Source organism: Tubulanus polymorphus, chromosome 3, assembly GCF_964204645.1.
Source record: "Tubulanus polymorphus chromosome 3, tnTubPoly1.2, whole genome shotgun sequence".
In the NCBI taxonomy this organism is placed as follows: domain Eukaryota; kingdom Metazoa; phylum Nemertea; class Palaeonemertea; order Tubulaniformes; family Tubulanidae; genus Tubulanus; species Tubulanus polymorphus.
The window spans coordinates 3,015,174-3,031,465 of NC_134027.1; the positions used below are offsets into that span (position 1 = coordinate 3,015,174).

At 37.3% G+C, this 16,292-nt stretch overlaps 1 protein-coding gene across 3 annotated transcripts in view; it reads right to left on the reverse strand.

The window, feature by feature from the left end:
• The window catches only part of LOC141901608 (plexin-A4-like), a 50,461-nt gene that overhangs the window by 19,156 nt on the left and 15,013 nt on the right, over positions 1 to 16,292 (reverse strand). For all 3 annotated transcript variants that reach the window (XM_074788954.1, XM_074788953.1, XM_074788955.1), the window contains exons 5-7: positions 10,859 to 11,095; positions 10,482 to 10,647; positions 7,000 to 7,090 (exon numbers count right to left, since the gene is read on the reverse strand). In XM_074788954.1, the coding sequence (XP_074645055.1) occupies positions 7,000 to 7,090; positions 10,482 to 10,647; positions 10,859 to 11,095 (494 nt within the window). The remainder of the gene's footprint in view (positions 1 to 6,999; positions 7,091 to 10,481; positions 10,648 to 10,858; positions 11,096 to 16,292) is intronic.

Sequence of the window (16,292 nt, forward strand, 5' to 3'; positions counted from 1 at the left end):
CAACCTCGAGAGGATTGAGCCACGCGGCAAAAACAACTGCACGTTCACTGAGAACACTGAATATTCATGACATGCACGCGCGAGAGTATCGGCGAGTATCGGCGATATGTGGATTTCGTTTACTAATGAAATTTGAGGTCCGTAATTACTCAAGGGCAATGAAACAATGAATACGCAAAACTGTCGTTAAAACTTCATTGTAAGTTCAACATTCATAAACCATTCAGACTATGAGGTTTTTCTGTAGAATCAATTATCAATTTCTCAGGCAAATTTTATGGCCACTTTTATTCAACTTGCTTTTTCCCTGACTTTCCCCCGACTATTCCCTGACATGCACGGTTTTTTCCCTTGACTTGATCAATTAAGAATCCAATCAATTAAGAAAGAAAATTTGTAAGACAAAGATGGAATCTGTTTGATTTTACACGCGATCTAGCAATCTCATCATATTTTCCCGACTTATAGCTTTTTTTTAAACAAAATTCCCAGACCATTCCCTGACTTTTTAAAAGAAAAGAAAATTCCCAGACTTTTCCCTGATTTCCAGGTAAGTGGAGCCACCCTGATTTATCATTCAAGAGCAAAATTCATGAACTGAGTGGATTTTCAGAAGTTTAATTATCGTCGACATCATTCACGCCTTAAACTCTCATCATTTTTAAGTCATTCACAACTGAGCAACAAATAAATAAAGCGTTATCTTCGTCTATGCAGACTGAGTGTTGAGGAATTAATCCCATACGTGTTATTAACGAGGATTTATAGGAGATGAAAGATGTTGAAGGTGGTTACACCAGGTAAATTGACCGCTGTACGTCCGATAGCGATTAATCTCGTGACACTTCGACGGATACAAAAAGTGGACTTGACTTCGGGCCGATGATAATTTGTCAGATTTAACGACCAAACAGTTGACATTTTCGATAAACTATATCGATTTTTTATCACGAAACTCAAATACTGTGAAAAGAGGTGAATAGAATGCGAATACAATAGTTTTTACAATATAGAAAATGGTGGTTAGTGACCATACATTTCAGGGATGAGACATAATAGCCAGAAGCAGATGTCTTATGATAGAAGCCGGTCCCTCGTCATAGACACACCCTGCCCGTACTAGACTGACCCCGACATGGCACCGAGCCTCTCAGTGTGTCTCCATATAAAAGGGTAGACACTGTATCGTGTTGAAATCTTGGTTTCTTGAAAAAGCATTCAAAAATTAACAATGTCCAAAATATGATGACAGCAACCGGCTATCATTCAATGAATATTACAAATTTCAATGACCACAATCAGAGTTCAGACCCGTAGCCTGGCAGGGTCGTAACATTTAATCTTCATTGTTCACATTTCAATGAAATACTAAGTTTTTGTAACATTGACTTTATCTGTTGAGCGTGAAAGACCACTCCTAAATTCATAAAACTGCACGACACATTTCAACAAGATCCACTGCTCAACAAATAGTAATGTTAAGTATCAGAATGCTTGGACAATCTGATCACTGAACACTTGTAACATGCAACTTGCTCAGAGCTAGCTTTTAGGTTCCTTCAAAGTTCTCTACACTCCATAGTCTATCAAATTTGATTTTGAATTCCGTATCATCTATTACCGCATGTTACTAACTTTGGGCAACTGACTACAGCGGTTTAAATTTCTTCTGATGTTCCCGTTTTTTTTGTGCAAATTTGAAAGAGTGACCTCCGGTCCTTCTCTGTCATGGATCAGTCGGTATTAATTAGCGATGAATTTGTACATCTCGCATCATATCAACTGAAGCTGTTTCTTGAAGAAACATCGAGTTGAGCAGCAGCAGTAAGAGGACTCAGGGTGATGATAGGTTCATTATAATTGTCATAGCCTCGAGTGCCATAATCAAAGCTATTGGTCAAATCCAACACCACCATCGTGCCTTTCAGCAAACTAACTCAATCAACAGTCACAGACATGATTTGCTACAACTATCCCGCGGTCAAAGAACGGCCAAACCTACTGATCAACCATAACGAAAAGTATGTAATTTCATTACCTCAATTTGTGTCCAGGTATTGGCTGTATTGGAAAGAGCAACTTAGCTTAATTGTTTCATCAAAATACTAGCTATCGCGGTATAATTTGATTCGCGCGGGGAACAAATTCAACTTCTATTACTTCAAAATCAGATTTAGTACATGAATATAGTGCCATAGATCTCGTGACTCACGACGAGCAAAAAGCATATAAATTCCAATTAAGTCGCGTATGTGGCCGGCGCACTGAGGGTTTTTCAATGATGAAAGTATCGCCACGAAATGCAGCAAACTGTCACTAAAACTTTGATGAAGAAAAGCAAAGAACCGCGCGTTGATTGGACGATTGGGACGACCGGCGCAAACGAGGCGAGCGTATGCGTTAATCTCGAGTCTGATTAACGACAGACGCCGAGTCGCGAGTAGTCACCCGAGTTACAGCGCGCAGATATACCCCATTTACATATCATCGCACCGGCAGAAAATCGACGAAATGGAATAAAAACCCATTACTAATATCAACCGCGCTCGCGTAGACTAACCGAACCATCCAAATTGAATAATCTCTATCCGTAACTACCTGTTATGAAGTCACCGGCATCAAAAGCCACGGGGCATCCATACTACGCATCTTCAGCGTCGACGCGGCAAATACTATTTCGCTAGCGTCGTCCATTCAGTAATGACTTTTCGCATTTGCCCGATCGTGAAACAAATTCAATTTATCACGAAAACTACCTCTAGTTATCTAAACTTAAGACGTGAAATTAAACATCATCATTTGTTTATATTTCCACGGGGTATGATCGAATATTGAATTTTTGCTCGCCTCCGGTTGTGCGCATTGATATTAAAGTTATGAAATACTCATTGATTCTACAATGATTGATGAAATCTAACTTCGTCTTTATATCCCTATTTCTAACTACCGGTTATATGTGCAATAGTATGTATAGTTCTTTCCGCGATATAAACTGTGGTATTTTGTATTTCAGGTCATTCCTTATAAACGGTATTTAGTGAAGAACTGAAAATTCGAATTTTTGAAAATAAATTCTAATGTTTTGATATTTAACTTTTTGGCTTTGTGATTGTGGGATTAGTGGGATATTAGCTCAGACTTAGATATATATCGTTATATATGATAATAACTGAAATCAATTTAAAAGTTTTTTGATGTTTTGAAGTATAAGCAACAATGTAATCTATAATTCATGCATTCTCTAAACGTAATTATCGGCAATTTTTATCCCGAAATACAATTATCTTATTTTCGCATTCTGATGGATGACATTAGAAATAGACTTCGCTTTGTAATTTGATATAATGCACCACCCTGTCAATTAATACTGGTTAGATAAAAAATGTACGCCTAATAATCCTATAATTTTTTCATGAAGTTTATGTATAACCACTTACACTAGTGCAGCTTCCTGTCAGCAGTGCTGTGGACTTTGACATTCAGGCATATCGACCAACTTCATAGTAACTTAATAACCTTATTCTAAAAATCATCTCTAAGGTTGGCCTTGTTATGATTCATTCTACTAAAACTGTTCTTTATTATTAATTGCATCAGTGATAAATTCTCGAAGACAGTATTGACTTAATCACTCGATTACTATTTGTTCAATGTAGGTGCCATTAGACTAACTGTTTTAACACTTGATCCCGTTAATTTCATGGGTATTAGTCGAGTCAATCTCGTGATTGCCAGCGACGGTTTTCTAATTCAGTTTATGAGCCGGTGATATTTCCCGTGTAGTTCGTGTCATTTGGTTTATTGTATAAAATCGACCACACCTACCGGTGTCTGTGAGTAAGTAACGCACAGGTCTATCATGCGATTTAATACTTCGAAACATCAAAGCTATAAATCTATAGAAACCGCGCAGAACCTGACAAGTTCATTTAACAAACACAAGTGATTTGACTGGTGGACGGATGCTTCGGCTAAATCCGTGAATTTCTAAGCGCTTTTGAATGCGACGATATTCTCATCTTAATATCATCTTAATACGGCCGACATAACTAAAATATCTCGTAAAATATATCGGAAATCTGGTATGAGTTTCTCGGTCGTTCATTATAATGCCATTAATAAAACGAGTTCCACCGGCGAAAACATAAAAGAACATAACTGTAAATTAGCGCAAAGATATTTTACACGCGTTATTATTTCTTTTGATAAGAATTATGAGCGTTGAGGAGCGAAATGTTTTATTGCCGTATGAAAATCACTTCATAAAACCGCATGAGACCGAGAACATCTTGCTTCGAATCTATTTACGTCATTTCATAACTCTCAAATGCCCTGATAATACGCGGCATTCTGGAAACCTTCGCCGAGTGAACGAGTGAATGATGCAAAAGATGACACTCGACAGTGACTCACGAAGACACGACCAGCTGAGACCCGTAGGCGCGAATAAACCTCGCCGAATGTTAATAGGCACAAAAATCAACTTACAACAGTTAGACCGAAGCTTCTAGTGGAGACCTCTACTTCATGCCCTTCATCGCGCACACCAGCGAAAACGCCGCTTTCATTCTTAATCACATAACGACACGAGACGTGTATTTGATTGGACGCGATACAAGCGATGATGAAGGTTTGTCACGACGGTTAATTCGTGCCACTTTTGTCGGCGGACAATATGGCGAATAATGGGAGGAATCGCGATATATACGACAACTACAGTAATGAGACAATCGCTAATTGTATGCACAAAAACCGACCATTTTCGCTAACTGGATTCCGACGTGACTTTCTATCGCGGGCATTACCGATAATGCGTAGATTGGTATTATGACACATCGATGCACAGCATCGAATACAAATGTTGAGCTTTTCGAGTAGTTTATCGCCGTCCACCAGAAAATCTAATATAAAACGAGAACAAAACGCGAGTTGCAGTTCTTCATCGCGTTCACCGTTTGCAGCATTCGCTATATGATGAGGTATTCTATAGAGGGGCAGCATTCATAAATCAGCGTAACATTGTCGATGGTAAGCTTTCGTCGGGCCCCAAAATACTAAAATTAAGATTAATTTTAGTGCACTCTGCCGCTATCTGTCGCATGAACTCACTAATTTACAAAGCAATAATCAGCACTGATAGAATATTGGCATGGAATATTGACACCGACGCTGGAAGAGGGCAGCCGATATTTCAACAGGGGTCGCCGATTTTCAGGGGTGGAAGTAGAAATGATAGGAGTGATAACCCCTTTAAAAACCTTTATGTGGAAATGCTTGCATTTCTTAGGAATAATCAATGCTACAGAAAGTGCAGTCTATTATATTCAGCAAAATGTGAAGGATTGAAATTCATCTCAGACAGTCACAGGCCAATTAACAATTTCCGGTAGTGGGAACTATGTAGAGTCTTAAACTAATGTACAATTAATACCTACAGGATACATCGCTCGAGAAAGCCTTTAATCCTGTAATCCTACTTCACAGTGGTCAGACTGTAATTAGACCACAGGCTGATGAAGACTGGTGCATTCGCCAGTGGACCAAGATGCAGCGACTCTGATTAATACTGATATATATATATATCAATTAGGAATAGAATCAATGATAGAATTGTTAATATTTGATGCACAAAGAACAACCATTAGTTATTTACGTGCCTTTTTCTCATGGAGCATCTGCGATGTGTCACTAATCTTGAAATAATTACTCTAAGGACTTACATACATTCAATAGCATCGTATGTCAAAGTGATCAGACAGACAGGGATGACCCGAGACTTCTAAACAAAATACTGATATCGCAGACATGCAGGCACATTATGAGGCTAATCATTTTCAGAAGCTCCGAAGATAAATCAATAATCAACCATACATAAATATGTAACAAATAATGATTGTATATCATATGTAAGTGTAACTGAAGATTTTAGAAAGCCCTTCATGGAAAATAGACAATTTCAGTCCGGGTTATTCATTGAAAAGCTCTACAAACAACCTTTAATTTGTTGGCACGATGCTGGTCTCTTCTTCGTGAATAATGGAAAACAGTGCAATGGTAGAAGTAGGCGAAGAGAGAGAGGCTTTTACTAAGCCCATTATATCGTCCATTATAGATTGCTGATTTCAGCAATGCGCAAATGCCACCAGTGAGATAACTTCTTACTACAATAATGAAACGAAGGCAGCGGCAACAGCGAGACAGGCAATCGTGGACAAGCAAACAGGTTCCAGTGGTAGCGACTGTCAACATTTACCGAACATAATGAATGTAAAAAAAGATCATAACCGGGGCAGTGAACAGCGAGCATAGTGGTGAAATATGGGAGAATAATCTGCAAAACAGTGAGAATAGGCACACTGGACTTCATCTGGGTCGGTTCATATCTCATTAACAACTTCGAGTGGGCCATAATAGAAAAATTAATAGAACTGAATTGAAATTACTACGAGAACATATCAACTGATTCATACATATTAATGATTTGTTGGACGCGTAAAAGATATAGTTCACATCAGCAGTAATATCTGCTTCAGTGAAGTGCTTCCTGCACTTGACTGCTTTTATCAGGAAAAGAAGAACTTCTATATACATCCGTCCCAGAGACATATAGAGAATGTGCCTGCGGTGATATCTACGATACGCGATGGAGCGCCAGAGCACTCGTAGTGCAATCTAATACAGAAGAGGCTTTCAGTCGAAATGGGTCTAACGTAAAAACCTACACAGCATGAATGAGTAAGGATTGATAAAGATAAAGTTATTACAGCCCATCAGATGGAAGCACCTTAGCTCAGAAAGACAAGAGCAGATGAGGAAATGGAAGAGTATGAGGGAAAAGAAAGGAATGTTGGAATGGAAGGGAATGTCGGAATGGAAAAGGATGTTGGAATGGAAGATGATAAAGGGGCATGGAACAAAATATTGGAATGGAAAAGATGAAAGATGAATTAATTAGTTTAGTATCAAATATGGTTCTGGATAACATGTCGTTTCACTTACGTTCGATGCACGGTGCAATCAAAAAATGTAAAATTTCTCGACACGAACGCTCGTCCATTCACGCGTACAGCTAGTTTCATTACTATGTGATCTGAAAGAAAAAAACGTTAACAGTCAATTTCTTGTACATGTCTATATTGTCAGGAGGAAAATATTCTTAATCTTCTTACTACGAAGGCGTTGTGAATATATACCGTCTTATGGGATATTAAAGATAGGATGTTGATTTATGAATGATTCTCTTCTGGCAGCAGCAGCCACAAGATTATTAATACACAAAACCCAGACAAATACAAATAACTATGATTTATAATTCATTCATTGATTGGTTGTATCTAAGGCTCAGTAATTTTGGTAGATGTCGGATTAAGCCGCAACCGAAACCCATACAAATTCTTCTGACTCCGCTTTCATTAGCCATGTTCACACTACATTATTCAGAATGTTCTGAATCTAAGTTCGTTCCAATTTAGAACAGACAAAGAGCTCAGACTGATGATGTAAAGACAATTTAGAACGACCAAAAAGAATGAACAAGGGGCCTTCTAGATTTTAGAACATACCTGTACCATTTCTCTGGGTATGAGCAAAAAACATTGCTTCAATTACCTGATAATCACAGTATTGCATATAGCTGGACCAATGATAACGGCTGATTCAAAGGACATTACTGATTTGGTCCATTCTCAATCGGTCAGTTCCAGGCACAGGCCTGATCAAAACGGACTGACTAGTGATAGTGTGAACAAGGCAGCTATTTAATTTCCTGGCAACTGAGGGTAGGGATGTTTGATGGCATTGTCAGTTCGTCACGATGTAACATTACTACAAATTCCGTCAACAGTTTTTTAGTTGTGAAAAGATGCAGCACGAAGTACAGTTATAGAACCGCTGCACGCAATTATAGCGTTGATTATTAGCGCCGTAAATCAGCGACATTACCGAATTATCAATCCGCATAGCAGTCAATTATTGACACAATTCAATATAATCTCATTTTCACATCTTTCTACCGTCAACCTGATAATTGACTTTTATTAAGACTATAGCATACACTGGCGAGTCTTACGCGAAGGTGCCTTACTGTAACGTAGATAGCCCTCGGATGTGCATGAAAATAATACAACTATCCCCGACCCAATCAATCACATTATGCATGTAGATATACATGAAACAGTGACGGCATTTTTTCGCACATAGATTTTTCCGATAATGAGATCCGCGGCAGTCTATACGACACAGATGGTGCTGAGAGGGTTTGGTCCCAAAAGTGAACGCTCAGACAGGGCCCCTATCGACTACATGTACATTATTGATAGTTTTACTGAATATTTGGTCAGTCGAAGTTTCATCCAGCTATGTAACGCTATATACTTAATTCTATACTAGGTTTTAGTTTCATAAGAAACATGAAAAGATTCCTAATAAAAACACCATATTCTCAAACTAACTGCAATCAATTCAATGCTTATTCAGCAATTTATACGAAACAAGAGTTTAAAGCCCGTGGAGTAATTCAATAATATTGAAGCTGTCGAGGCCCGAGGCGTGATTGAATTCGAATTGATCTTAACACCTCTGTATTTTCAAGTGAAATCATTTTCTGGAGCCATCTTGATCGAGAAAGCTTCTCCGGCATACAGCATTTCGCTGTTTACCGTTGAACGTAGTTATTTCGAGTCTGTTTTTGTGCAGACTTCTTTGTCAACTTTTCCCCATCAGATGATATATTCCAGATTGCCTTGTAGTGCGTTCAATCCTAAGAATTTAATATGCACATACTTTATAGCTGGTAATACCTACATGAATTCACATAAGTGGACTTTCGGCTTTTGGCTTTATCGGATTGGTAAGTTCAAAGTGAGTTGCTCAGAAAGGGAAATGCAGTTATTTACAGCTCAATCGAAAGCTCGGTTTGATTCAAAAGACCCAGAGAAGAGATCACCCGTTACGGTGCATTAGCTGATGAATATCGAGGCGCACTTCTAAAAATTGCTCAGTGAAGCTTAATGGCAGGAATTACCTGTAAATTTCCACACTATACATAAATAACATGAGCTCGAAGAGCTGAGAATATTGAAAGTTAATGAATGCATCATTGACAACCAAAGTGCAATGATTATCTCCACATATAAAATTCATCAGACTAATTTTTTGTGAAACATGAAGTGAATCATCACTGATGCTGTGAGCTCAACATTTCAATACATAAAGCTGCCATCACGCGGAGATGATTTGGCCCAGGTCACATTGCCCTGGACCAGACCATTTGGCCCAGGTCACATTGCCCTGGACCAGACCATTTGGCCCAGGTCACATTGCCCTGGACCAGACCGAGTCAAATTAGGTACGTGCTAAATTAGAGAGCGCGTTCACATGTAAATCACTCAATTCTTATCAAAATGATGCTGTGGCAAGTGAGGGTTCACATTCACGCTGAATAATTTCACCTATGTCAAAATGGCACGGACCCAAGTATCACCAGTGTGAACAGTTGGGCCTCCCAGGCCTAATCTGACCGAATCCGAATTTGGCCCGGGTCAAGAACACTTGCGTGATGGTGGCTATAATGCATTTGTTATACTAAAATACAAAATATTCATCAGTAAACATGTAAACAATTTTTTTCACACCCTATTGTAAATTCATCACGGCAAATCGTAGCATACACACACATGATCTATTCATTTATGTTAATTTGAATAGAACGTCAAGCCTTTAAAAAATTCATAGCACAGCAATAAAAACATATTTGACAGCTCAGTGTTAGTTCGTATATCAAATTTCACAAGTATCATAGCTAACGAATGTGAAGGCTACACTGATTAGAGGTTTTGCAAAACACTCAATGTCCATGCAACTCACTACGTTCATTTTCATCCGAAATCGGAGTGCCATCCGCTGTAGAAGAAACACATGTTCAGAATATCCATTATTCGGATTTCTAATCAACCGAGTTTGAGGCGATTTTTAAACAGAAAACCTGATTAAGTTGAAAAAACTTGGCAGATGCCCTACTGCTGTTTTAAATACAATGGCTGAATTCGCAATTACTCGGGATAGGCAGCATAAAAATACTGAAACCAGATCGGCGTTCAGATCGATGTGAAAAATGGATGCCTGCTTAGAAAATTGTGCAAAATCATGACTGAAATATGCGAAAAAAATTCCAGAAAATTGTCTGTCGTTAAAATAGTTTGATCTCCTTTATATGACATATACAGTGGAGATCAGGATTTATGCATCAATTGTTTTAACATGTCCAGATTGTGACCAGTAACAGCTTACTTTAATTGCAGCTTGAATATGCAAAAAATCTGGAAAAACTATGTAAAAAATGTGAAATATCTTGGTATTTTGTTTGTAAAAAAGCCAATTGTAAGTAAATTCCTGAGCCCATCTATCGATTAGAAAACTAGATTGCATTTTTGGAGAAACCGAGTTTTAAATATAAAACTGGCAGCAGTCATCAGTATATTCACCTTGTTTGTCTGGTATTCGTGGAAGCATGGTATAGTAAGGGGTCAGACATCTAACCCCGGTGGATGTCTTATACGCCGAAGACTCGGCGACTTTGTTGTATCCGGAGAATGCGCATTCGTAATTTGAATTAGTGATGACGGGAAGATTCTGAATGCTGAGTCGGAGCTGTAAAATGAATGAGAGATAAATGCGTTAACGTTAGTCGGTAACGTAAGAACGCTGAATCTGAGAATGTCATAGTCGGTTTCAGCTTGAAATTAGTTTAGTTTACGATTACAATTTCGGTTTTAAAGGACGCAGTCATATTGAGTAATAATTGAATCGAGCGAATTTTGTTTCGTAGCAGATTTGACAAGATTTCATTAATTCAACCTACAGTGCTCGTTACTCCTTGTTCTATCTGTACTTGACTCGGTTGGATAGACGTGATAGTGGTGCACTGAACGCCGCTCGGCGCCGGTAACCAACGCCACGTCTGCGATGCTTCTGGACACGTGCTGTACGTGGTGCACCGGTTCTCCAGGCTACACCAACCACAGAACGGATCTTTAGCCGTCAGACATTCTCTACAGGTCGTGTAGCGATGACAGTCCTGCACTTTTACTCTCGTTAACTACAAATAGAAATAATAAAAACATGAATTAGAAATCTTTCATCGCTTATAATGATGCCTGTCTGAGGTGAAAAGAAAATTATAAAGGTTATGTCTAAGGAAAGAAACCTTTAGGCCCTTTTTTAAAATTACTTTGGCAACTGATTCTTCCACAGTCATAATTCCAGGGGGAGGGAAAAATCTAACATATTTTTTATCTTCACCACTGAACAAAACATCTCTGGAGTGGAGTGAAAAAAATTCTATTTTTTCTATCTAATCAAAAATTTCCTTCAGTGGATCTGCCATCCAATTTATCTAAACAAAACCTAATTCTCAGGGTGGACAGATACTTTTTGATACATCTAACTATTAGTCATGGCTATAAACCTGTCCTGGTTTGATTGCTAACAGATTCCGATTGATTTCCTATCAATGACACATGTATATTCACATGACTATCATACCATAGCTTACGAAATATTTTATCAATCATTGAGAATAAAATCCTAATTCGTGCCCTTATGTAGATAAAAAAACAAGTTTTAAAGAATGCCACATATTTATATTTCATATTGTATAATGTATTCACGGTGATCATATAAAGCATGTAGCATTACATACACTGAATACATTTTCAGTTTTTCATGTAAAAAAAACCTGAACACGAGATTTCATTAATTGTAAAAATGTGTCCTAGAACAAACTGAGAAAATGATAAGGTTATAGTATGAGACATTGTTTGAATAATAGCTCGTAGATATACATGTATGAATGAGTTGGCCTTATTTGAATATCTTCGTCAGTTCAAATGATATGCCTTTATTGCTTTTTTATCTCAGATTTAAATACACAAATAAATCAAGTCCTTCTAGAAAGTTTGTTCATCAGGTATCAAAAGGTCACTTTTGGTTTTTCAACCATAAAAAATCTAAGAATTTGCCGCTATATCATTTGGCGAAACAAGTTTATTCTATATAAAAATCTAGCTATGCAAGCGGCTCCTGGGAAAACGAAAATATTTGTTCAGAATTTCTTACTGAAGAATGTTTAATGAATTCATAATGCTTAATGAATCATTAGGCTACGGATGATTGATTCAATGATCTAAAACATGTCGATCGAAAATGAAACAAACTCAGCAGTAGCAGAAACATAGACGATCAGCGAGGGATAATAAAGCCAGGCGAGGGATAATACAGCCAGGCGAGGGTTTCAATAACATCAGAATAGAAATTGCATTCCGATAAGAATATGAATATGAATATGAATATGAATATGAATATGAATATGGTCAGTCATCTTGTCTCCAGATCTCGTTATCAGGAGCAATTTAAGATATTCCAAGAATGTTTCAATAGAACATTCTACAATGCCTTTCGCACAAATCTGATGGTGTGAACATAGATATTATTATCATACGAATTTATCAACACTGTAAACATTATTGAGGCCAATTATTAACCGCGTGCTAAAGGTTACCTGTCATCATATAAACATACATAGATCTGCATAAATCATCGCGTTTTATTCAATTGAAAACCTACTGATTTCTATCCACTTTTTATAATACACTCGTTGAAGAGTCAGAAATGAGTTTATTATCGATAGTGTTGATGGCAATGTCGCGTGGTTGTTGGGAGACTGTTTGGTGTTTTGGTACAGAGACGCAGACACTGGAGTAATTGAGCAATTCAATTGAATTAAATGAGTAATCCGCTTGAGTATGATGGATGAATTCTGTCCAACAGAGATCAACGGCAGTCAATTATTTCGACTCACTACTTAATACCGAACAAGCCAATTTTATTTACCACATAACTCATGATTCAGGAGCTCAATCTCGGTGAATGTGTATCAAAGTATCTATGATATGATATTAGTTTGTCAAAGAATCTAGAGCAATAAAATTCACTTCGATATATACAGAACATCAATTTGATTTTCATACCCAGATTATAAATTTGATATAGATCTAGATATAAATTTCATGCCCCTAAGTTACATATCGCCAACCTAAAACAGGCAATTATCAACACCAGTGACAAAGTGCTTTCATTAGCCTAAAATTAAAAATAGGAAGATTTTATTATGAGAACATTTTCTAATTTTACATACCTTTTCCACAGCCATAGAAAAAAATTTCAATAGGCTTTTCAAGGGCCTAGAACAAAATTTCCATTTTCCAAAACTTTCCAAAACTTGTTGTAAGAACCCTGACAGAATCTACATGAAACCGTCCAACTGTTTGAAGTTTGAAATTTCCAGTGGATGGTTTAAGTTAATTAGTCGTGCCGTTGAGCAGGGATAACGAATGTTAATAAGTCATTCAGTCCCAAAAGAGATGACCTGTCATGTTGCATTTACCTTCTAGAAAGTACTGGAATTCCCTTGACGAGAAGCAATAGCAAATACTGCATAATATGAGCTACTTGCGTTATTCCACTTTAATGAAAACTTCGCAGATCAAAATGCCAGAAAGGCTTCCAGGATTGAAACTAAAATTGTTTGAATTGCCTAAACTTTATCTTCACTAATGCCGTTTCAAACCCGGCAGTCAATATAGGCAATAAAAATTCACATATCAACCAGAAATGCCTGCAGTCAGTAATACACTGCCAGCGTGGATCTGTGTTCGTCATTTTCTTCATTACAAATAATCCATAAACCAAGGTATCGTTTCATAATTTCAGCAGAAGCGTGCATTTGACTGAAATTCGTGTCGCGATCGAGATGAAAATGATCAGGCTATCCATTTCAGATTTGAGATCTTTTGAAACTGGAGAATCTTTTTTTTTAAAAACCTGTTAGAGACTGACGTATACAGTGGGTATAGAGACGAATATGAAAAGTCAATATTTGAAGGAAAAACCCGAAATCATGAAGTAAAACCATTAGAGAGGATTTCGACCATTTTGACTAAAATGCAAAGAACCATTTTCAAAACCATTTCAACATTAGAGTCTAAACGTCAAAATCCTCTATTTCATGTCTGAATTAGACAGTGACTTATCTATGGAAACTAAGTCCAAACCCTGTCTACAAAAAAAACAGTAAAGTCTGCAGTCTATATCAGCACATAACACGACTGATGAAGATAAAAAGCTGAGTCATCGATTGCTGATAAAAAATGCATGCCTTGAGCTTTACATAGGAACATATCGACTTAATTAGTAAGGTTGGAGACCATGGGAGGCTATAATGATGGGACACACGCATCAACCAACTCGAAAAAATTACATCTGGATAACTGCTGGCCAATGTGTTTCAACATCCTGGGAAAATTGCAACAAAGCCATTTGCAGTCACACCTGCAATATGAACCTACACAGATCATTCATTCAAAAATGAAGTATTTGATTATATAGGGCACAAAAAGCACACAGTTTCTCGTTAGTTAGAACTGAACAGAACCACGGTCCCGAGGAAGTACTACAGGGCTCATCTCATTGAAAGCCTAAATAAATATACAAAAACACTTGATAATATTTTGCTAAGAAACACAGTTGCAACATGAAGAAATACCAGAGAGGAGTTCTACTTCATTCAGCAGAGACTACGGAGAAAGATGCTGTAGACATATGAAAAAAAAGACCGAGTATAACTTCATAATCAGTGAGGAGGCAGAAAAAGAGCAGTTTCATATAAGGGGAAAGTAATGTTTGATAGTAAATCTTCAATGATATCGTATTGTCACCAATAAACTGTCATTATCCACATTTATATCTACTTGGTGATGTTAGTCATTCAAATGCTAGGTTGCAGCTTGAACTCTTGAATTTGTTTGAAAATGGATTCATCTTTATTTCAGCAACTCTCAATCAGACTAATGGTAAAACAAAGAACTGCTTCTAAGATCTTCATTCATTTTCATGGGTTGAAGTTGACACCAATCATCATCACCATCCATTGTATCTAGGTCAATATTCTCAAGTATCACTAAGGTAAAACACTTCAAAAAGTTTCTAAACACAAATACAATTTAAAAATCACCTTCTTTAGATATCAACGGTAGTTTTTTCTCACGGTAAGCGTTTTTTTCATCAACTTTTTTAACGACACACATGTCGGTGAGTCAGAGTCCATTTATAAATAGAAATAGACGTTGTTTTGGCACATCGGGTGATGTTTTAGTAACTACGCCCCCACGAATTTCATAACCAAAATCCTGTTCGTATGATAAAGAATAAGCAGGTCACATACTTTAAAAATTCCAATTGTTATAAACCTAGCTGCCTATTTGATGCCAAAATTGTTTGTCCTCTTTAGTCGGAGAGCAATAAAAGATGATGTAATTCTTCAGCGAGCTTTTATAAGATTCTGCCAAAAAATGTACACATAACAGATGCAAATAACCAATCGGACACTAGGATGAATAAGTAGATTGTATGTAGGACAGATGCATTGCAAATCTCGGATGCTTTGTTTGCACGCATTTGTTCTGACATTGAACACTGGATACAAAATCCGGAGCCAGATACAAATAGGATTATAAAAGCCCTGACTGCTTTCAGCGGTGCTGTCATACATGTAAAAAAATCTCATTTTATCAAGAGATTGGCAAGTATTAGAAGCGAGCAACATGGGAACAATGATGTTCTATGTGATACTGTTTATAATCCTATCCCATAAAACAAGGATTAAAAGCAGGCTTTTAATCAAAATGTTTGTCCTGCAGAAAACCGCAATTCCAACTGCATTAAAACCTTTTGAAGTTTGAGATCTTGCAAAGTCCAACCTTTATCAGCACGATGCAGATGTTAACACAATTTGTTTATCTTCGAATACTGCCAACAAAAATGATGAATAATGAGTTATCGTTTGAAAATGAGATTTCTTATGACAACCAGGAGAGTTTTCAGATAGATTTCCATTATTCACACTCAGTCAGTGACAGAAATAGATGTTCAAACTTTTTTCCAAATAACAAAGGCAAGTTGCATCATCGATCGATGAAACACCAATAAATGGGCACAGACAGATCTATGTATGATTTCTACCATTTCTATGGTATCTGTTCGCGCTGATTTTACATGAACAAATCAGGCTTGTCTCTGACTCAGATGAGCTTTTCATATCAGTACATGGCTGCAGAGAATACTGCCGTGGCGTAATTATTCCAAGTAGCCAAGTTCATAATTACTATAATCTATGAAACATCATTTGTATCCAGGGGCCACGTAAAGAATTATTTCATTGATATCCAAATATGACAAAG